General features: G+C 42.1%; 1 protein-coding gene across 3 annotated transcripts in view; it reads right to left on the reverse strand.

The window, feature by feature from the left end:
• NYAP2 (neuronal tyrosine-phosphorylated phosphoinositide-3-kinase adaptor 2) overlaps positions 1-23,948 on the reverse strand; it is a 134,993-nt gene that overhangs the window by 47,440 nt on the left and 63,605 nt on the right. For all 3 annotated transcript variants that reach the window (XM_030954320.1, XM_030954321.1, XM_030954319.1), the window contains one exon: positions 5,364-6,461. In XM_030954320.1, coding sequence (XP_030810180.1) covers positions 5,364-6,461 — 1,098 coding nt within the window. The remainder of the gene's footprint in view (positions 1-5,363; positions 6,462-23,948) is intronic.

Below are 23,948 nucleotides of genomic sequence, written 5' to 3' on the forward strand. Positions count from 1 at the left end.
GCATGGCTGAAGCAGCACTCAAGACCACTGAACTGCAAAGTGAATCTTGTTTTACCCCAGAAATTTGGCTCCTGAAGGATGCTGACCATAGCTGGTCATCCCCATGTGTACACTTCAGACATTTTCAGTGGTGTCCCACAGCCTGGCGCGGCCCCCAACAGATCTGTCCCTTAGGGGAGGACAGAGCTCCCTCAGGTGGCCCTGGCAGATCATCACCTTTGTGGGTGCAGGTGTCCACAGTTCTTGCCCCAAATATGCACTCACAAGGAGCACCTGCAGAAAGTGTTTCTGATACTGCAACTCCTTGGCTTGCTGATATCTTGGTAGGTTGGAATAGATGTAGCAAGGTAGGCCTCTTGGAGTTTGACTAAATGGAATTAACTGAAGATCATATTCTTCCAGGGGTGGTTAAGTATCATTCTCTTCAAAGCTGGTGTTCTTTTTGCCTTTTCCTCTGGCACTTTCCCCTGCTCCCATGAAGTGTTTGCTTTCAGACTGACTTTCAGGACTGTTAAATGAGAAGTGACTGTTTTGATCACCTCATTTAATCCCACACATATCATGGCTCATCAGATTACAAAATCTTACTATTATGGAAATGGATGCTTCTTTAGTGATGGAGAAATCAGTACACCTCTGGCTCAAAGTTTCAGGAATAACTGAAAAGCTGTAGCTGTCTCATTAGACTGAATATAGCATTCATACTGCATGGAATCAATTGCTACATTGCAGAAAAAGGAACAGAGAATTAGGCTGACATCCCTTTGGATAAAGGTATGGAAAAATGTTAACCTAGAGGTTAGAAATGAGGTAGGCATTCAAATAGTCTCTAGCGCTAAAAGTGTAGCAGTGCAGCTGTGCAGTAATTGAGCAATGGATGTAATGAAGTATCTGTAATGGTTTTTATGGCCAGCCTCATCTTGCAGGCAAGTTTTCCTCTTCAGGACAACAGAGGCTGAGCAGGTATACAAGTAAGAAGGCATGCACACAATGCCATGCCAATCCCATCCTTCTTCGGCCAGTGTTTCTCATCCTAACTCTGTTAGAAATACATCAACTGAAATCCTGCCCTGTGCCCCTCATTCTGGGCTTAATGCATGAAGATAGAGGTTAAATGGGCCCACATGGGGTGAATTTTCACTTGATGCATCTCTCAAACTCTGTTCTCCATCACACTGCTCTATCTAACAAAGAACCCAAAGCTGGCTGAGAAACACAGAATGACCTGGATTTAAGAGACCTTAAAAATCTTCTAGTTTCAACCTCCCTGCCACAGGCAGCAATGCCATTCACGAGATCACATGGCTCAGGGCCCCATCCAATCTGGCCTTGAACACTTCCAGGGATGGGACATCCAATACTTCTCTGGGATTTCTAGCTTCCTGGAAAGCAACAGCTTAAAAAAAATATTCTACTCTAAGTCTCAGCTGCCTGAAGTCAGCCTAAACTCATTTTCAACAACTGAGCTACTTCAGACTCCCTCCTCTCCTCACACTATTTGATATGTTTAGATTCTTAATTCAGTACCAGCCAAGAACAGGAAATGTTAATAATTACCCCAATTTTCAATCACTATAACTGATTTTTCAAAGTAGCACGTTCACGAATTTCCTCCCTTTATGTGACTAGAAGCTGAAGAGTGAAACTCCACGTGGGCAAACACCAAAGCAGCTCTGAATCCCTGCAGAGCAGCTTAGGAAAACAAAAACCTGAGCTGAATCACTTGTTCTGATCTCACACCTTGTGCTCATCCAAAGTCAGAGCACACAGCTGAGGTCACTGCTCTCTTGCGCAGTTCATTTGGGTGAATGTTTGCAATAACCACTCGAAACTCGCACGAAGCTCCCAGGAAACTGTGAGGAAACAGAAGCCTTAACAAATGAGAACAATTAATATAGAGAAAGAAAGGCTAGCCCTGACAAGGATTTACAGGACCATCTCCCAAAGAAAACCTTGGAGCCACACACAGCCTGAAAGCCAGTGCAGATGCTCAGCAGTCCCTGCCCTGCTCTGTAGGATGTGGGGATGCCTTCAGGCACATAACTCCAGTGCTAGCTCCTCATGGAGTACAGAGTGTTTCTGTGGTGCAGAAATGCAGAAGCAGCAAATACAGCTCCAGAAAAGCTTCAGACCATTCCCTTCCTCTCCCTCCATAAATCCCTCTTTACTGAAGGACACAGGTGACACAGACACCCAGGGCACACAGTGACAACAAAAGGACTGTGTGGTTCCACACAGCTGGATCGAGTGGCTGTCCTTTAACACCTTCCAGCTGCTTCAGAAAAGGGCACAGTGCAGCAGCCCAAGTGCTGGTACCCTTTAAATAGTTTCCCTCTAAACTCTGAGGATTGACATTGTATTTCACAGGGGTCTGCCAAGTGTTAAGGCACACTGCCATGTTATCCCACACAAACACAGGAAGGATTAAGAAACAGTCAGTGACAATTAGTAATATTTATCTTTCCCACTGTTTCACATTCTTCATGTTCTACATCTTTCTTCAGTTTTCTGTAGGGTTGTCTCCACTTTTTTGCTTTTTATTTTTTGCATAATGTTCTACCAATATTTTTTTCATTTCTGATTTGGCCTTACAATTTACTTTTCCTTGTTATTTTCTCCCCACTTTTATAATTGTCTGTAATACATATTTAAAATATTAAAAGCATGCAAGAGGTTTTTAGAGCATGCATGGTTTTTAGAAAACAGGACAAAAAGGATCAAGGTTTCCTTAACGTATCAGATGAGTAGCCCAGCCTCTCCTGTCTATCACCATGTAAATCATGACATGTAAATGTGGCAGTCTGGTCAAATGCCGTGCTCAAATCTCCCAATTTAGATTCTTTATGGTGGATCATTTCAATGTAGAATTGAAAGACATAAAATGCCAGACCTGTATGTGTTTTCTATAAATCTTAGAGTGTCTTCTACCTCTGCAATATCTGAAGACAAACCTGATTCTTGCTCAGGGCAGTTATCCCACAGGATTAAGTCATACTGTAAATACCAGACAAATTACAATCGGATTAGATGGGCAGTCTGTTCATTTACTCAACACAGCTGTACTCCAGAGTCTTTTCACCACTGGTGTCTATTTATAACATGAATGTGTTTTTCTTAAATAAATGAACACAATTTCAATTTCACATCTTTCTTGTTCTTACCATTTGTGGCCAATAAGGAACAGATTTCTACTTCCTAAGGTGCAAAGAGAGTGCTCCTTGAGAGGCCAACAAGGCTGCTCTTGGTACAGATCTGCAGGGCAAGACTTAGTTTAAATTTATCAGTGAAAAGTGCTTTGAAAAATTTGCATTCAATTTCAGTCAAGCAGAATTTCAGAATATAGCAAATATATTCTGGAGATAGGTGTGAGACAGCAGCACAGATATGCTGAAAGTTCCCAGACTTGCAATATTCATGGCAGGAATTTCTCCATGTTCCAAACTTGCTTACACTGGTGAGAATACAAGCCTCACTGAGTAGAACTAGTGTAACATGGGATTTACAGGGGATTTCCGCTCACTTATGAATAAGAAGCATATTTAATAATGTTTGGTATTACCTGCCAAAATCTTCCAAGCATTTCACTGAAATTATTTATAAATGTCACATCACATCCCTCATAATTGTTCCCAATTACAAGAATCATCTTGCCTTTTAGATAGAAACTTGCTTCCATCCAGCACACGAATCCAGTGTTACTGTTGTTTTACTACTGCAATCAATTAATGAAACCCTACTAAAACGTGGAGCTGAGACTTCCATAAAACAGGATTAATAACTACAGGCCATGAAAATACTAAAGGCAAATTAAGCAAACTGCTGCACCAAATAGTGTCCTCAGTATCTTACTGACTATTCTCACCTTCACCTTCTGATTGTATAGTTGCTATTCCTGATGTGCACAGAGATAAATAGGAATAATACCAAGGCTGGAGAATGGAGCCAGTGAGTCAGGAGGGATGAGTCGTAGGCCAGCCTAACCCATGGCCACCAAACCTCTCCATTCTTACAGACAGGCATGTCCTCACTCAGCTGCAGAGGTGAGGCAGACAACTCTGCACATGGAAACCCAGAGGGGGTGTCCTGCTGAGCACCCTGAGCATGCCCCAACGTGCCGTGACCACACTGTGATGGGTGACACAGCAGAGTGGCACAAACACAACCAGAAACACAGTGTGGAATTCACTTCCCTTCCGCAGTGATACAGTAGCCTGGAAACCAGAACACTCTCTTTTATCAGGAATAAACCAGCGCAGTTTATCATACATAGAGCTGTCAATAGCTATAATATAGTACCTACACAAACATGAGATCAGCTGCTCCCCAAAGACAGCTTTTTCATTAGGCAGGTGTCAACAATTCAAAGTCATAAACAGATTTTACTGGAGTGGAGGAGAAAGCATCCCAAGTCTGCTTTGCACAGAGACAGGAGGTGTTAGAAGAACCTTCCACTGCAGGACACCCACTGAACAGGAACATTTTTGCAAGAGAAATACTGGTGCCTGGTTTTACTTTCACACATGTGACTCCCATTGATTTCAAAAGGCGTTTCCGTATTTCACTAGCTCAGAAGTACATGGTGTACATGGTGTAAACCTGAATGCATATAGAACATTGATTTTATGACACAGCATATGACAAGTGAATATTGGCTTAAGGTTTTCCTGCACAGCCTCCTTCTGTGCATTTCTTCCTGTGTGGGTTTATAGGTTATGTACATTATAGGTTTGCTGGTTTTCAGATCAGTCCACAGCACAACCTTCCAACCAGTCACACCAGTCCAGCTGAAAGAGATATTCCATGGCACAGCATGGAAGGAGAAGAATGGTTTACACAGAATCACAGAATCATTCAGGTTGGAAAAGCCCTCCAATATCATCAGACTTAACCTTTGCCCCAGGCTTAACCAAGGCTAAGCTGGAACCTTCGGTTGTCATCATATTTTCTAGGATTTCTGGCCAAGTTAAGGGCAATCAGTGGTTCTCTGCAAATAACCCTCAACAGCTACTGTTTGGTTATTTTGCTACAAGCTGCTTATCATCCATCAAGAAAGGAAGGATGTGACAAGGGTGGAAGATTCCCAACTCACATGGAACCTTTACAGCTGTGAAAAAATTAATGAGAACTGACTCTTTTTGCAAGACCAAGCCATGAATTGTACTTCTAAGTGCAGTATGGATACTTAAAAAACGTAGAAATATAAGAATATGAAGACTAAAGCAATAATAATTTTTCTTTTCGTTACAGGAAATTTCCATAAGGAATTCAGAATTCTGAGTTATTTCATTTTTGCAAGCATTTGATTTAGTACAGTAGCAGATATTATTAAACAAAGATGAGGAAAAATGACATCAAGGACTTACTTTCTGCAGGTTCCTTAGATCTTCTGCCACTGGAAGATTTCCTCAGGAGACTTCTTCCTGAGGTGAAGAGGCTGGTTAGCTCCTCCAGAGGACTGGTGGGTGTCCGAGAGCGGGAGCTGCTCTGAGATGATGACCCGTAGGTGCTGACTGACACACTGACCATCTTCCCTCCTTCTTGCAATGTGTTTCTGGCTGTAGAATGAGGCACTGATGGAGAGCTTCTTGAGAGACTTCCTGAATGTACAGAGTCATAAGGTGGAGGTCTTTTGAGGCTTAAGGGGGTAAGAGACCTACCCATACTGACAGGAGAAGGTGAGGCAGAGTGACTTTTAGGATAACCATGTGGAGACTGTGTTCTGTATAAGGTAGAAGGATGAGGAGGTGAAGAGGTGTGCCCAGGGGTGCTAGTTCCATGAGATACTGTCTGCTCTTTCTCCAGTTTTTGATGGCCTGGTGTATGAGGTGGCAGTGAAGATGGAGAAGCTCCAGCTTGCTGTTTGATGTAAGACACATTTTCTAGGACAGGAAGCTTTGTGACCTCTAGTGGAGTTAGAGGAGACTCGTCAGAATTCGGGGAACACTGCACTGGTGCTGGTGGGAACACCAGCAGTGGAGGTCTGTGAGAAAGCAGGTTTGGAAATGGCGGGGGTATGTCACAAAGCAAGCCCTTGGGAGTAGATGGCACTGGAGACTTGGTGAAATCTAGGTCAGGCACTGTGGGAGTAGCACACTGAGAAGAACAAGTGTGATGGTCATATTCACATTGACATTTTGAGTCTTGGCCTACATCATCAAATATAGGGTATTTCATCTCCTCATAGACCGCTTCGCTTTGGTCATCCTCATCTTTTTTGAAGTCTCTGAGAATATTCCCAACCATTTCAATATAAACAGGCTCCTCTTCCTCTGTGTCTGGAGCAGGACTGCTGACCTGCGAGAGCGAGGCATCCCTAGTGAGGGTTGCTTTCATAGGGCCATGCTTTTTGATATATGTTTCATCAAAAGATGTGCTTAGCTGAGTGTTTGGATTTCGTTTCGGCTTAGGAGGTGGAATCTTCTTTGTGTACTCATCACTGTGAGGTCTTGGTTTGGCTGACACTGAAACAGAACAGAACAAAAACTCATCAGAAGCCTGTAACACACCTTGTCAACTATAGGCTCTCTGTTACAGTGCTGTAATTCTGGAATGGATTTCCTGGGACCAGCTTGTTGCTGGTTTTCTCTGGTATTACATCAATAGAACACTATAAAAATAGCACTCAATTCAAAACACCCCTAGACTTCCCCCAGAATGCTTTGACACTCCAGGATTAAGTAACTAGTGAGCACTTCCCTTCCTCCGAGACATCTGTTCTTTCCCAAACTCTTTGGGACAGGGGACTTTCCATTTTTAAATATTCTGCTTTTCAAATATCACTGTGGGATTTTAAAGACCCAAAGAGTTGCCAACAACACAACACTAAATATCAAAATTAAATCCTTTTGACTCCAAGAGAACAGTTAAGGTCCTGGACAGTCATACTGGAATGACAGTGAGGTAACTCTGCAGTGACAAAGTGATGAATCAAGACCTTTTTATTTATAGTAACTTCTTGCATAAAGCACCACAATTGTCTCAGCACTAACACAAACTGTAAAATCTGCTGTTGAGATAATTCTAGTGATTTATCTGGACTCTATTATGATGTTAGAATCTAGTGAATCTCTTCATGAGATTTCTGTGAAGTCAAGGAATAACAAAGTATCTCAGATTTGGATCCTTTCTACACTGGTTACTTATAGAAACCTTGTCTTTGAAATTATAAATCAAAGCATTGTGTTGAAATTCATTTGAAATGAGAGGTCAAGGGTTTCTTGGAAATTATCCTTTATGAATTAAACAATAAGAAAACTCATGCAAACTGCATTTTGTTCACTTTGCATAAAGAGCTAATAAAACATCTCATTAAATGTTAGGGTTAATAAAATGCCTCATTAAATGTTTAAGTGAAGTCAGCTTTTATCCTAAGCAGACTCAACAAACTTGTTCAGAAGCAAAATTTGTCACATACACTAAACCTAGCTTCTGTTTCTAGAAGGCAATTGATACCTCACTGGTAAGTTCCCCAGTACAAACAAACACAGAGACCTAAACTAGTGGCCAGGTTAGAATGGTAGCTTTCCTGCCTTTCCAAATTTTGTTGCTCCTTGTAATTCACTACTGCATATCTGCCAGTTTGAACTCAATGCTCAGAGAAATCTCCAGACACCTTCAGCTCACCCATCAGCAAACAGCCAGCAAATGTCTGTTGCTAACGCAGGCAGGCAGCACTCACAGAGTTGAAACCTCTCCTTTTGAAACAGCCATGAACATATTCCTGAAGTCAGCAGTGAGGCAGTGCTCTGCCAGCTCAAAGACAGAAATTTGAGCCTGGAGGATGATGGCTCAGAGCTGGATTAAAGCACCTGCATTAAAGCATCTTACTAACATGGTTTGGTCACTATCAGAGGAGAATTCAAACAGTGTTATCGCTTTGTCAAACTCACGCTTTGATCTGCTAAATAACTTCTGTACAAGGTGTAGCAGTAAAGGAAGATGATAAGTTTTGTTTGGGAATAAAAAGCTGTGAATGTGTACATGTACAAAGTAATGAGACTACTCTTTGTTAGTAGCATTTGTTTTAGCTTAACACATAACTAAGGTACAAGAAAGCAAAAAGGAAATGAAATCTTGCCAGAATTAAAAGGAACAAAAAAGACTCAAAAAAATATATTATACTTTCATGATGGCTCCAATTAATATGTTCCACTTTGCAGCAGGCTAGGGACATGCAAAAGCTACAACAGATAAGAGCGTTTGGTAGCTTGATAGTTTTTCACCATGTGGATATATCCTAATGCATTTTAAATTTGTCTTTTTAATTAACCCAAATTAATTTTCTTGAATGTATTACACTAGACTTTTGGGAATAAGATGTAGGCTACCAGAATCATTTGGGCTTTGCAGAAAATATTACTTGTGATGTATTTGACAATACTGGCAGATTTTTCTTGCCTGCTTCCAGCTAAATCACTATTTCATTTCTGTTTAGTGTCTTATTTGTATATTATGTTTTTATATATTCTACTAGCATAAACTTGATCTCAGTCCTCTCTCCAACCTCTGTTAATCTGATTTACAACCCTGTCAAAAGCAATCTTATTCAGATTGGTGCCATTAAAATGAAGAGAATGTCAATGAAACTGGCACAAACTGCCTGATCATTTGTGAACATGTTGTACATGACCTGAACTCTACTTCAGCTACATTTGAAAATCCTGTATTTTGTAAACACAAGCTTCTCACAGTCTTCAGTTCTCCGTGCATCACACTGCCATCACTAATGGATACCTGAGAAAGGAACATTTCCTGCTCATCTGCTTCCTCAGATCCCTGTTCCCTGTGCTGCCTTTTACATCTTCCGTGCCACAGGTGTCACACTGAGAATGGTTCTGTCATACAGCCACAACCCCACTCTTTGATGTCTTTATCTGGATGGATGTTAATGATCACAAAATAATCAAAAGTTGAGTTACTCTTGTGCTGTGGTCATTCAAGTCTAACTGATATTTTTTCTAAAACCAGTCAAAAGCGGTCAAAAGTACTGTGTTTTTAAAGTGCTAGAAAAAGCATATTCTCCTCTTCCCTCATTGTATTTTCACAATTTTTATCCAGCTGAAGAGGTTCTACTATACTGTCTAAACCTGTCCTTGGTTGTTGGAGCTCCCATATACAACATCCCCAGGTTATTACATTACAAATGAGGAAATGAGAAATGTCAAGGAAAAACTATTGACATTCTGCCATCCAGTCTTGTATTTTTGCATGGGTTGAAATTAAGTACCACAATGACACACAGAGCCTCATCTGCCATTGCATGATATGTAGCACTAGCCTAGAATATATTGGTGACATTATCAACAAAAAGGTCAAATGACCCAGTTCTGCTGTATGAGACAGGGTAAAACATGACAAGGTGATTTACTTTCCATTTGCTATTTAAAGCATTTTTCCTCTGCTGTAGTTTTTTTACTAAACCATCTATTTCCAGGCTGTGTTACTGAGATCTTTTCCCCTTCATGACAAATTGGGATTTTCAAACTAAAATTTTAAACTAAATTGTTTAAATATTTTACAAACCTTAAAAGTTACCTCCTATATGGTCCTCAGAGCATGAACATCTGCTGCTATAAGACTCACTAGAGAAAATACACAGGTAAATGGATAGACTTAATAATGAAAGCTTTTTATCATTACAAGGAAGAGAGGAACTGTTCAAACCCACTAGGAACTCCCTCAGGTGCAGGAGGACATTCAGGAAGCAAACTGAATTATCTTTAAGAAGTCTGTGGTGCAAGACGCTTAAATTTATTTAACAACGGTTTCTACTCTGAAACACAGCTCCCTGGCAAGGGCTGAACTCTACAGCACACCTGTTAATGGAATATGAACCACGAACTACTGCTCCAGCCCAGAACAACAGAGAAAAGTTACAGAAATCCTGCAGCTAAAGAGCTGTGCAAAGCCAATGAAAGGAGCAGGAGTATTTGTGCAGTTCCGGCATTACCCACATTTGGCAGGGATAGATGTGCATGAATCCAGAAGCCCTGGCAAGATCCCAAACACAATGAAAGGAAATTATTTGGCAATCTCCAGAGAGGAACAGGCAAGATTGCTTAAAGTACTTGACATTTATCAGCCAGAAGAGGCATTCGGCGCCCGCTGGGAACATAAACTTCTATGAAAAGTGAACCATGCTGGCATGTTGGTGATACACATCCTGCCATGTTGTGTGCTCTAAACATGGAGTAATTAAGTGCTATCCAACATGAATTACTATGTCCTTGATGAAACTTTTGCCTGCAACTTGTGTTGAGACTCTGCCACTTGTACGCACCAGACACAAGTCCTGATCCAAAGCTAAGTGGAAGAAATGAAAGTGAGAATTGTTTCTTTCCCCACCAGGTGCAGCTTTCCTCAAACATCCATCTCAGAGTGCACCATAAACCTGTTGTGAGTGCTCCTATTACAGACACACACAGCACAAGAGAGCACCAGGCCTGTGGGGAGGTTCAGTACATGGGAGGTGCTCCGGGGATGATGCTCAGCACCTGCTCCATGGGCCTCTGTACCCACAGGAGCTGCCCTGGGAGCTCTGAATGCTGTGCCAGCACCTCCTTGTTTGCATCAGAGCCACCCAAAACACCACAGCTGATAACCTGAAGGCACAACAATACTTGTAAACAATCCTGCTGCTTGAGCAGGAACTCTCTGTGCTCAGTAGGGCACTATCCAAGCAGCTATCTGGCTCTAACAAGCTTTAAGGGAAACAAGAGATGCAGCTCTGGCAGCTCCAAGTCTCATCTCGAAGCAAGAAGCACAGTGCTTAAAATAGCCTCATGGAAGTCCTACTGTATAAGGAGAGCATGACATTTTGGAAATAAGATATTTGTAGTGCAAAGGTTATGCATAACATTCAGACATACCCAGATAATCTCCCTTTCATAGTTAATTTTGGAAATAGAGAATGATTCTCATATTATCCTTCTGAAGCGTATTTTTATTCTTTAAGGAGAGACTGAAATATGGATTATGCTGTTAGATTGTTGTTTATTATTTGCTCACTGTATAAGGAATGAGTGCTAAAAATTAAAATTTGTTATTTTATTTTTTCTTTTGGGTATTTTCCACTTTTGCATTCCACAGACCAGTCCAGTGAATTTTTCTGTTCACTGTAACAAACAGAATAAAACCACAAACAGGAAAATTGTTCCCTTTCAATTTCTACAAGAGGTTATAGATTCAATGAAGGAATGATTTGGGGTCTAGAAGTGCTTCTATTGGGTTAGATTTCATTATCTCTGTAGATGAAGTTTGAATAGTCTCAGTGAAACTGATTTTTAAAAGACACAGTTGTCTGAACTGTGCAAGAGATTGACACCCAGGAGACCAAAGTTTACATTATCTCTTTTCACAGGCCATGAAGCTTCACCTATCATTTTACCTCCTGATGCCACCTTTCAATATTTCTCTTCTGCCATGTTAGGCTGTAAGGTATTTTACACAAGGGATATATTTTAATTTATTTGTTTCTATCAAAACTTGCACGGCGATTCCTATCATTGGAAAGTAACAGTAGAAAAAAAAATGAAATTTAGTTATTGGAAACATGCAGTGTTGAACATGCATCTTTTCTTCTCCAAGAAATATTTGAAGGCAAATATTCCTACACTGTGAACAGCCATAAAATATACACACAAAGATGCATCTTAGCAAGTGATTATCGAATCATCAACAGTTTGAAGTAACATCAGAGAATGCATTTCTCTCAAGAAAAAAATCTGGCTCTCAAAATAGCATTGTCCTCATGGACACAAGGCCCTTCCCTGCAGGTTACCTCCTCCTTTCCTAAAAGATGCTCTAAAAGAAGGGAAGCACAAGGGAGGAATAAAAGAACCATCTGATTAATTCAAACAGGCAATAGGTGGCTTCAGAACAATGGTTTCAAACAGCACCTATTTCTTCCCCCTCCTGAATTTATTAGCTCTTACTGGAAATTATTTGGGCATTTTAAGAGGACAGAACTATACTTAAAATGAAAGGACTAAAAGTCAGTGTCATAAAATAATGCTGATGTGCTACTGCATGTCTCAAGGCTATGATTAAGGACACTTCCTCAAAAGTATTCAGGTCCCTTTATTTTGGCTACAACTTCTTTTGGCTTTTAAAATGATTGATTTCTGCTCTAATTGAAAGTGGTGGAAAGCCTGTGGCTCTGTGAGTGATAGTCCAGAATTAAACATCAGTACAAAAGAGAGCAGAATCAGGGCCTGCAGCTAAACCCAGCTCTGCATTGCTCCAGCAGTACAACCCCTGCAGCTGGCAGGCACCATGGCTGGAGACATCCTGCTCTCAGGGCCAGCTCAGGGCCACAGAGCTGACCAGCCCCAGCACCACAGACTGTGCCCATGCCCAGGCTGCCATACCTTGCTGGGGCTCACAAAAGCCAGCCCAGGGCACCAGTGCCTTGCTGCCAGAGCTGCTCCCAGCACAGCAGGGGCTGCCAGTCCTTTGTTCTGCAGCATCAGGACAAGGGCAGACCCAGAGGTGCCAGGATATGTCAAAACCTTTGTAGTGGTAACATGGTGCAGAGATTCCCTACCCAAATTGCCACATTCCAGAACGGACTGACTTCCAGGTTTTCTCCTTCACAGCCCTCACTTCTCTGTACCTCCACCTGGCCAATTACCCTCTCCTAGAGTGCAAACGTCTCCAAAACTTATGAAAAATTACAATGTCTCCTCCTGAATGCCCAGCCTTGTGCTCTCCTATATTTTGAATTTCACATTCTTGTCTTTTAAAAGAATGAGTAATTGATGTCCCCTATTTTTCCAGATGACATTGAATAGGCAAAGAAAAAAAGAAAGGGGTATTTGGGAAATAATGACAAATTATTTGCGATCAAGCTGTTCTGTACTATTCACTGAGGCTAAACGTTATTGTCAGATGGCACAGGCCTGGTAAGGCAGAAAAAGCAAGACTCTGGATGATTAAGGAAAGAATAGTCAATTTGAATCATCCTCCTTTTACAGCAAAACTGTTGTGCTGAGTGCAAGTCGAGGCAAATGAAAATCTCACAGTAACTTCTTTTAGGTGACTCTCTGGGTACCAATATAGAAAAATATCTTTCAACTAATATGACCAGACAGAAAGGGCCAGCTCTCTGGCAATGCATGGGTTTAAGTTATAGAAGTTCCAGTGGAAGAGGCTCTGAGGACAGAGAGGTGGGAGGATTGCTGGGGAAAGATCCTCACGCTGCCCACACATGCAATGAGTATTTTCGAAGTTCTGGTTCATTCTGAACTCTGCAATATGCAAAACAGGTTTTGCAACCAGTGTTACAGTGACAATAAAAACTTCTGTAACTCTATATAGTCTGGAGGAATTCTAGAGAAAGGCAATTGGTATGGAAATTTCTCTATCACGAGCATCATTGGTGAAGAATGTGGAAACAGAACTAGTGAATCATGCATGCAGACAAATTAATTTACGAAGTCTCTGTGCCTGTTGGTGTCTCTCATGCAGGAGCCTGTATAGAGCTGGAGTACTGTGGGGTTAAGCACGCTCACAGCAGAGTACAGCAAAACAGCCACAGAGCAGAAACATCAGTAAAGCCCTTCTAGTTTATAGCACCATTTATGGAGTCATGACTGTCATTGTGAAAATGAAACCTGAAGAGTTTGCTGGTTTACTGTGAATTAACTGTTACTGCTCTATTCTTATAGCTCCCCACAAACTGACTGCATTTCACACAGGGAACAATGGGTGACACCAGCCTTCCCCAGTCCCCAAATCAGCATTTTTGTTGTGGTACAGTTCTCATGGAGCTGTCACCCTGCACTAGCTGCCCCTTCTCCCTCTCTGCAGCTACCCTGTATCCTTAATTATCTTATTCCTTAAGCATCAGATTTCCTGACTACCACACAGATGGTGATGCTCTGAGCTTCTACAGGCTGGGCCAGGGGATGGCTCAAGTGCAGCAGCACTTCTATTGGCCTGCAGAAAGAAAAGTTCTCTCCTCTATCGAGAAAGGGAAGCTTCTGGTGGTGTGTGAAGAGCTAAGTCCTATCAAGACATGCCTTAGTCACCTATGTCACATGAGCTTGGTTTGTAGAGGACACCACAACAGCAGTAACCCTTTGAGGGCTGAGCTGCTTGTTCCTGTTGCCTGCTGCTCAAAGGCACTGAGGGCCTCAGTGGCATTCATTATCTGTTGATGCTCCTGGTAACAGAGGCAGACCCCAGGCTGATTGCAGCTCCTGGCATCCCAGGAACAACACTGCTATCCATTACTGGCTGTGACAGCTGAGGGCAACAATGTGGGAAATCATTTGCTGAACTTTCATGGACTTCTTGGAGAAGGTACAGCACACAGGCTCTCTGACCCAGTGCTCACAGAGACACTGAATGAAACAAATCTCTGCAAAACTTCCCGGCTCTGGGGGATTTCTAAAACCAGGACATGCACCCAAATAGTGGACTCCAACATTATTTACTGGAGAAATGGTAAAAAAGAAAAATCAAGCTAGATTTAGATAAATGCTAAATGAAACAGGAAGTTTAATTCACCTACTCTATTTAATCTAGAAAAATAGCCTGTATTTGCTCACTTGATTTGTTGTTTTGGTTCACAAACAACCAGACCAGAAGTCTAGCAATTACTATATGCAAAGACTTGAATAATTTATCCAGAGATATGAGACTCCTCATTTTTCAGATCCACAGCAATGCCTATCTTCTATTTACAGCTAACATAAGTAGGTCAAATGCATTATTTGCTTATATAAGTAACAATCTGTTTGCCAAGCTTCTAAAATAATTGCAGCCCATTAAATCGAACTGGCAGGCCTACCAAGGTGGTATTGTGCAGAATACTGGGCTCCTGGGGACTTCAACATGACGTGTGCTCTGTCCAACTATTCCACAGGCACAGCAGCCCCACAGAAGCTTCTGTGCTTCCTTGGCTCCTGCACCAGAGACAAGAAACCAGCAGATTTCAGCAACCCCCTCTGTCCCAGGAGTCCAGTGGGCTCTGTACAGCTCTTTCCTTGAGGCACTTGTACAAAGCTCCACTGACTGACACATCCAGCAGGTCCTTCTGCCACCACTGAGCTCACATCTCAAAACAAAGCACAAGGTTGATGGCCAGGGTCAGATGAGTCACCACAGCAGGAGCAGCAGAAAGCAAATGAGCCACAATGAACAAGAGGTCAGTGAAAGGGGCACTCTTTCTTTCATCAAAAGGCCACAAGGTGATCCTGCAGAAGCAGTTCCTGTAAGTTGTCACTGAACATTTTTGGGTGAATATGATGACAGCTGAAGTGGACAGAACAGTGCCTGAGCAGCTCACAGGCAGGCAGCAGTGCCTGGAAATGTAATAGCAACAGCACTATGGTCAGAGGCTGAGTGGTATGAAATATGCACTGTAATCTGCTTGAGGAAAAATGCCTCCCAGCTATTAATTTTACTTCCATCTCCATAGGGGTGACTCCTCTCTCCTCAACTCTAAATAAAGTGTTGACAAAATTACAGACAGGCCACATGTTATCAGCTGCCTCACACTCAGGGCTTCTCTGTGTGCCTGGCATCTATCATTCCATCCTATATTTATTTGAAAATAGTGTAGTGAAACTAGTAGAGCCTGTAATAGTGTTGATCTACAAGGGTCAAGCAGCTGGGCCTAATCCCCATAAATTCACCTGGTATGACTGCAGTGGACAGTGCCATTTTGACAGAGTTTTGGGTAGTTCCAAACAGGCTTTAGGAGAAGCATCCCCTGTTTCAAATGTCAGGCTTGACCGCATTGTTCCAGCTGAGAAGCAAGATGGAGGATGAAAAGGCAAAGATGGAGCAGAAAAAGGTAGGGGAAAGCAGAAACTACTGCTATAACCTCGTGTTTACAGCCTGTTTCATTGTGTTGTTTATCAGAAGCAAAGCTCTTTGCAGGAATTCATCCCCACCGCCAAGGCACAGTCTATGGCAGAGCACAGCTCAGAACAGCCTGAGCTCTGTGGGGGTTGTTACACACCATCTCCTGGGACTGCCTGTTCTGTAAACCCCTGGCATTCAGCATTTCAGAGCTGCACCACAAAGAAAGCTCAGATTTTGCCATCCTTATTCAATCTCTGCAGCATCAGTGATACCCACAGGAGGTTGGGAAAGGGAACTTGAACAGTTCCTACACTGAGTAGCTGCTTGAACTCTTGCCTTCCACAGTGACTGTCCTGAGCTCACAAATTAAACCCTGCCAGGTGTGTGGAATTCCACATTAACAGGGACCGTGTTTTTCACATGTTTCCTTTACTCAAAATCTTCTTTCTACAGTGCTGCTCACAAAAGCAGAGTCCCATCAGCTCAAGTTTTCAATGTGAGCACAAACATTCTCATCATAAACTGATTGCAAATTACCTCACTAAACAAAGCTTTTATCACTATCTGTGTGTTACAAGGGAGGAATCTGAGATACTGAGGACAAGTGAGATGCTCAAGGTCATCTGAGCCACTGGCTGTTCCTCCACTTACACCCCTGGGAGACAATGCTTAGTATTATTTTACAGAAGTCTACATTTGGCTTAACACTTACTGACATGCAAGCATGCATTTGCAGAACTGGGATCATATGGCAATGAGTCACTGCAGATATTTGGCCACACCACCAGTATAAATTATTTCACCTTTAACAGAAAATAACAATTTCAGAATCATAGAACTTTTTGAGTTTTATGCCTTTGCTTGCAAACACTCATGATTAAGAAAATAAGTAGGCTAGACATATTATCAAGCTTTTGCATCCACACTAGTCCTATAGCTTCAAGTGTGTGCTTGGCATACTTTGGTATGTTTGTTTTTTGGTTGTGGATTTTTTTTCTTTTAATCAAAAGATTGCTTACCATCCTATTCATCAAAAATCAAATGTTAAGAGACTTCCATTGTCATAAACAAAATCCTGACCCTATTGAAACTGAGACTTCTGGCATCATCCCAGTGATTCTAAGGCAAGGTTTACAGCCAGTCCATCCTTTGGTATTCTACCAAGAGGAAATAGGAGAAAGCTCCATTTGCAGTCATGCATGGAGGTGAGAATGCCAGCAATCTCCTTAATCCCACAAAGCACTGCTAGAGTCAACAACCCAAAGGCAATACTAATGGTTTTCCAGGCATGTTCATGCTCAGAGTGTCCTGTACTTGTAGTATTGGTTTTACCACTAAGCATAAAGGGAGCTATAATTCTTCAATCATTATATGCAGGAGGGCTGTGAATTTGAAGGTAGAGTATTCTTTATGAATATCTCAGAGAAATTATGGGAGCCATGGCAAATATTATACCACTGTACTGGAAATGGATATCAAGCTCTTGCTGATGTCAAGCACACCATGCTCCAGCTTTATACTGCCCACTTCTACGCCTTTCTGCACCCTGAACTAGCAGCCAGCTACAAACCATCTCAGACTTTGGGATATGCACTTCTCATTTGACATGCCATCAGTTTAAAGTTACAGCCACTAAAACCAGCACTAAAATTTTGTGTGCATCATTTTATATTTTCACCTCTTGCATCTGTGAGAAGCCCAGGCTCGTACAGTGCAACCTCCAGGCAAGCTGATGGCAGTGCAAGGAGGGAGCTGTGCTCTGTGGAGCTGTCAGGGCCGTGCACATCACCCCAGCACAGCAGTGTTCACACACAGACAGACAGACGGACAAGCATGAAGTGCCAAACACAGTTGCAGCATGTCAGGCATATGTTGCCTGATGTCATCCAGCATTAAGCCAAGTGGAAGGCATGAAAGCAGCAAACCAGTGCACCAACCAAGACTACTATATTCAAACAGTCATTAGAAAGAAACTACCAATGAAACAGAGGTTGGCCATGACAGGATCTCACCTGGAGCTAGACTTTAATCTCTTGGGATGTGATTCTGTAAGCACTGTGCATTCCCAGTAAAGCCTATGTGAGTGCAGGGCGCACAAAATGTTTTAAGAGCTCAGTCATGCTTCACTCCACGAGGATTTGTCTCATTTTGTTGTTAAAGTGAGAAGAGAATTAGGGCACCAGTTAAAAATAAGGTAAGACAAAGGTGGAAATCCAATGTACTTGCTGCATAATAAAAAGTGCCGTTGTTTTGTGGCTTTTGTCTTTAATTCCAAATTAATTTTGCTAGACACAACTATTATCACAGACCAGCTCTGAGAGTAAACAGGGGCTTTAGGATTTCAGTCTGATCCCTCAAGCCCTTATTTATTTGTCCACAATGCCTTTAACAGAAAAACATGCCAAAAACACTATGCAAAACAGAAGTGTAGTAGGAGTATTCTCAGATTGTTATTTTTGCAGTTTCAGAGGCATTTCATTTTACTTAACAATTTGTGATGTGCTGTCAAAACAAGGCAAGAGAATTAACCTGTATTTCTCCTCCCCTCCTCTCCTGGCCTTGACTTCAGAGCCATTCAGTGAAGCAAAATAATGCAAGAATCTAGTATTTCATAGTATTTCAGCTCATGATATTTCAGTATTATGGTCCCCTGAGGTATAAACAAAACAAAAAATGAAATAAAGTTACAAATATGATGACTTACAGAGACCTGCTGACAATGAATAGGTTTATTGATATTATAACCTTACAGTTACATAGGGTCTGTCTATTGAGGCTGCAAATTAACTATGCAGTGAACAAGACCACCCACACTTTAGCTTTCTTCAGAGACTCCCTGTTCAGTCTGGTCCTCCTGGCAGAGATTATTGATTTGGACACCTCAAAGAGCACATGTGAAGTACTTCCAGGAGTGGGTTGGCTCTAAAAGCAGCTCAGTGACTTTCATATGATGTGAAACCCACGCTAATACTCTGTCCTAGATCCCAGGTTACTGCATGAATAACTGGCTCACATTTCCTTGCCTTACTGGCATGTCCAGGGGCTACAGTGGCCTGTACAGTCAGAGGACAGCAGTCTGAGAAAATACCCCATACACTGTGCCTGCATTATGCCCAACACTGCTCTTAGGTCTGAGATGGTCCAGCTAATCCAGGGCAGAATGATGTGAATTCACCAGCAGTTTGGACCTGGGCTTGTGACTAGGCTAATAAACTCTCCTGAGCCCTGGAGCACTGGGACTCTGCATTGAGAGTGCAGAAAAGCCCACATGCTCACAGCAGGAGTCACAAATGTTTAGCAGAGCTTGCTGGCCTTAGTTGAGGGCAAGCAGCTCCTCCTGGACTGGCTGCATTTGCAGTTAATCTGGTAAATCAGCAAAACACTCCCTGAACTCACATTATTAAGGCTTTTCCATTATCAAGGACATCACAGCTTCCATCACTCTTGAGAGCAGAGCAATAGCTGTACTGCAGGGGAGCTGCACGCTTCATTTTGGGCTTTTTTAACCCTGGTGCAGAGTCTCAGCAAATGAGCAACATCCTACCGTGAAAAGAGCAAGGAGGAATACATAAAGCAACTTTGTTAAATTAAGAAGAATTAAAAAAAAGTCACTAAGTACACAGGCTAGACTAGCAGAACAGAGCTAAAGTACCAGCTGCCAAGTCCTGGGCACTGTGTGATTCCCAAGTGGGTAACAGAGCTTTGTGTCTTTTACCACTGCCTGGTCTATTTTCCGTTCAATGCTTGCAGCTTCCATTGACATTAATGAGCCTGCATATGTGCCTTGAGGGTAAGAACATATTCCCTCTGTGGCTTCAAAACTTGTTTATAAATCCCTCCAAAAATCACATTATGTTCATTGCTCTGCACAGAAAGCAATTATAACAGCTATAAGAGCTGCTACGTTCGTTCCCTCCTTTCCCCTTGCCCTTGCTTATCTGAGGGATGAGGAAACAGACCTGGGAAGATCAAGGGCTGAAGGTGATGCAGGGAAGTAAAGCAGCTCTGGAAGCTGCAATCTGAAAACTGACTTACTGCAGGGAGGTGCAAACTGAAGTCTCAGCAAAAGCAGAGAAAACCAAATCCCAAAGCACTGAAAAACTACTCCCACCACCACCACCCAAAAAGCAAAGCCTTTGAAAGTCTCTAAGCTATTAAATACTAGAGAACAGAACAGAATCATTGCCATGTCCTACCTGCTTGAATGCAGGTCAGTGGGAACAAGCTGCTGGGCAGAATCCCAACACAGTCAGGCCAGTGCTGCCCTCCACCCTTCTGATCCCTGGGGCAGCAAGGAGGCTGGGAGGGGAAGGGCTGAGCAAAGGCAAGGACAGGCCAGGGCTCCATTAGGAGCTGCATGGCTCTAACACTGCTGAAGGTACCATATCCATCCCCATGCCTCCTGGACACACAGGGCACACACTTCTCTGGAGTCAGGCATGGCAGCTGAAAGCCAACTCCACCTCACTCTACTGACAACAAGGCCTGTGATTTCTGACTTTTCTGCCTTTGATTTTCCCCTTCATCTGTGCCAGCCCTTCTCCCAACATGCACAGATTCAAGTTAAGCTCTCACAGGCTGCAAGGGATACAGTGCAGCATACAAACAATTATGGGTAAGACAGCACTGAGATCAAGAATCAGAATGAGGTATGTGAAGGAAAACACCTTGCTCTACATACGGCTCAACAGCAGCTCACATTATAGCTATACAGCTAATGTGAACCAAGCTGCAGCTGCCCACAGGGAAAAACTGTGCTCAAAACACAGTGCAAGCTGTAGGAAAGAGGAAATGAGCTGTAAAATATACAGTGCACACTATGCAAGCACTGAGGCCTCTCAGCACAATGACCCACTGCAACTCAGACAGCACCTGGCTGAGAAGCCCTGGCCCAGGGAGGATGCCCTGGAGCTCAGGAGGCAGCACACACTTGTGTTGCTCTGCTGTGCTGCCCTTCCTGCTCCCAGGCCGCATCCCAGCACTGCAGCAGCACTGCAGCCACAGTGACAAGTGGCCCAGGCTGCGAGGGAGCTGATGGCAACAGCCATGGCACAAATCTGGTGCTCCCTGCACAGGGCTCTGACAGGCTGCACTGCAGGATGCTGCTCCCCAGACCTGCCTGCCCTCTCCTCTGCCACAGCTCCTGTCACAGGGTGCAGCAGCACTCACTCCTCAAAGCCACGTCCCTAAAACACTGCACTGTGCTATGTCAGCAGGAGCCCCTTAAACTGCCCCCAGATCAACCCACCAGAACCCACCTGTCAGTCCCTTTAGACTGGTTAGGTCTGAATAGGGCTCATTAAAGACATTTCTTCCTTTGGTAGGCATGGATGAAAAGATCTGGGAATAAGATCTGGCTGTAAGGAATGACATGTCATGGTTACCACAGAGGACACTATTTCAAAGTTCAGGTTAAATACGTTATTCACTAAGGTAGGAAATAAAAGGAAACCAGCTCTATGTAAAACCAGCAAAAGTGCTAAACCCCTTTAATCCAAACTCTGCTTAATGAGAGTAGCAAAGGTTCAAATTTACAATGAAGAGCCACCAGTCTAGCTGACAGAAAACTGGATTTATGAGAGAGACCAACTGGACTGCAAGCCCAGTTACAGTTACTGTAATTGCTTTGCTCCTGAGAAAAATTTTCCTTACAAGCTGTACACCCTTAGAAATTGCTGAGCTCACTGCAAGGGCTTAGAAGGCAGCAGCAAGAAGGATATCTTCTTTCCCAAGACACTTGGAAGGAAAACACTAAACAAATTGAGTGGGTTCAAGAGGTGGGTGTCCTGCAAGTATTTTCTCGCATCAGAGGTAAATTTTCCTTTGGCTTTGGCAGCAGCAGAATTACAGCCATGAATAGCATTGTGAAAATGCTATTCTGAGTTTTAACTGGTATGTGTGTGCATGTTTGTATGCACATGCAAGTATACAGAACCTGCTTTCTCATTACACATGTGTATTATGCAGACATAAGTTAAATTTTATAATCAAATTATATATTTCATGTGCATGAAACATGTACATTATATAATGTAGTACTCCATATGACTAAGAGAATTAAAAAAAAATAACTTTCAAAATGCAGTTTACTTATATCTTTTCATTTTTATTTGCACTGCAGCAGATCTGTAAAACTTTCCTGTAGACATGCAGTGATCATACCAAAAAACACTGCTTGAGGCTGGTTACATCAACCAATTATACTGTTTTATTACTTCCATTTTCTGTGAGACTGGGCACTAAAAACAAATCAATTAATTATACTCCTGCATTTTTGCAATAAAGAGCTTTTCAGGATCAAGATTAGATATGCCTTCTATGCTGAAATGTTATTTTAAATTACCCTTTTCAGTTCACTTCTCACTTCCAATGTGTGATGCATGGGGCACAGCTCCATTTGTTTGCTGTTCCTACCAGAGTTTGAAAACCCTGAAGAAAAGACAACCCACATTTTAAAAAAACATTTTCTAGAAATCTGTCAGAGAGGAGAAATGCATTGGGTGGAAGGCGTTCAGTGGGTGCATATGAGAGGCAGCCAGAAGATTAAAAAATGAAATATTAAAGTACAGGAAGGGACACAAAGTGTAGAAACACCGCAACAGAGCTAAAGTCAAGGAGAAGGATGCCTTCAGGCTGGAGAGGGCTCTTCCAGGCAGAGCCAAGGTAGTCTGGGACAAACAAAACAAACCCTGGCTGCTGCAAAGACAGGGCCAATATGTGTCACTGCAACTTCAGGGAAGATTCTCACACTCCCACAAATATGGGAGCCAGAGCACTTATAGGAAAAGTGCACAGAACCAGTGAGGGTGTTACTGCTGCTATTTGTGCTTCAGGAGGAAAAGGTCCTTCAAGCTCATGACCAAATTTATTCTGCCCCTTCTGCAGTGAAGTCAGACATATTCAAACCAATCTAATTTTATGGCATATATTACGATAGGATAATATTCAATATTTGATGAAAAAGAGTATCAAAGTTACTATCTGTTACTGCTTTTATTTGTATAAACAGGATCACTATCAAAAAGCAAACATGTTTAATAAAAAGGAGTGATGAGGCTGTCCCTGGTTGTCTAGAAAATGTAGCAAATTCCTTTTCAAAGTAGCCACCAGGTCAGAAAATAGACATTATAGTCTGAATTATTCTACACAGCCATAAAAAAAAAATTGTGCTGGGAACAATTTTGTGACAAATCCTTTGTAGAGATTCCGTGGTAGTTGATGGAGAAACAAGAAGGTTTTTCATCATTATCTCCCATAGTTCCTGGAAAAGGCTGTAGTCATTCAGCTTGCAAATACCACAAGTACATGCAAATGTGTGAGACACATGCATATACAAATATTTGGGTACAACATAGAAAATAGTGACTGAAAGTTAAACCTGCCTCTTCTTGGACCTGAGCTTTCAAAGACATCCAAAAGAAAACATGAATACTGTATCCTATGGAATTTCTCACCTGAGAGTGGGAAGAGGCAGACTTAAAATACCTTGAATTAAAGTTTGCTACTAGAATGAGGACTGCTACATAGGTAAAAACATAACCAATGACCCACAAAAAACAAGACTAGTAGAATCAGTTTCACAGGACTCTCTGAGCAAAATTTCATATACTAAATTTGCTGGGAATTTATTTTAGAAAAAAATAATAATTTCATATTCAGTGACAAAGCTTGTCTAATATTTGTATCAATCAATACTGCAGCTAATGAACTTTGGCTTCCGTCTGTTCTGCTCCTCTTTAGAGGTTCTCATCAATGTATGACCATAGTTTTTATATAAACATTCCTATATTAGCCAGATTACTGTGAAAATTCATCCAAAAAAGTTACCTTGGAGTGCAGAGCTGATAACAAAGCCTCTCCTAGTGAGAGTAAAACATTTTAGAAATCCTGTCTGTTCATCTAAACACCATATTGTACCACCCTTGAGTATATCTGTGCTAAAAAATTGACTGCTCCCTTAAAAAAAACCCAACTCAAACCAAAAAACCTACAATCTGATATTTCTATGTATTAAACATTTTGGTGAAACCCAGTTTACATAGAAGCAGGGCAGGCATTCTGAACACACAAAAACAACTAAGATTAAAGGGTTCTGTCAATAGAAAACCTCCAGGAACTTCATTTTAGCCTGAAAG

This window comes from Camarhynchus parvulus, chromosome 9 (assembly GCF_901933205.1).
Source record: "Camarhynchus parvulus chromosome 9, STF_HiC, whole genome shotgun sequence".
NCBI lineage: Eukaryota > Metazoa > Chordata > Aves > Passeriformes > Thraupidae > Camarhynchus > Camarhynchus parvulus.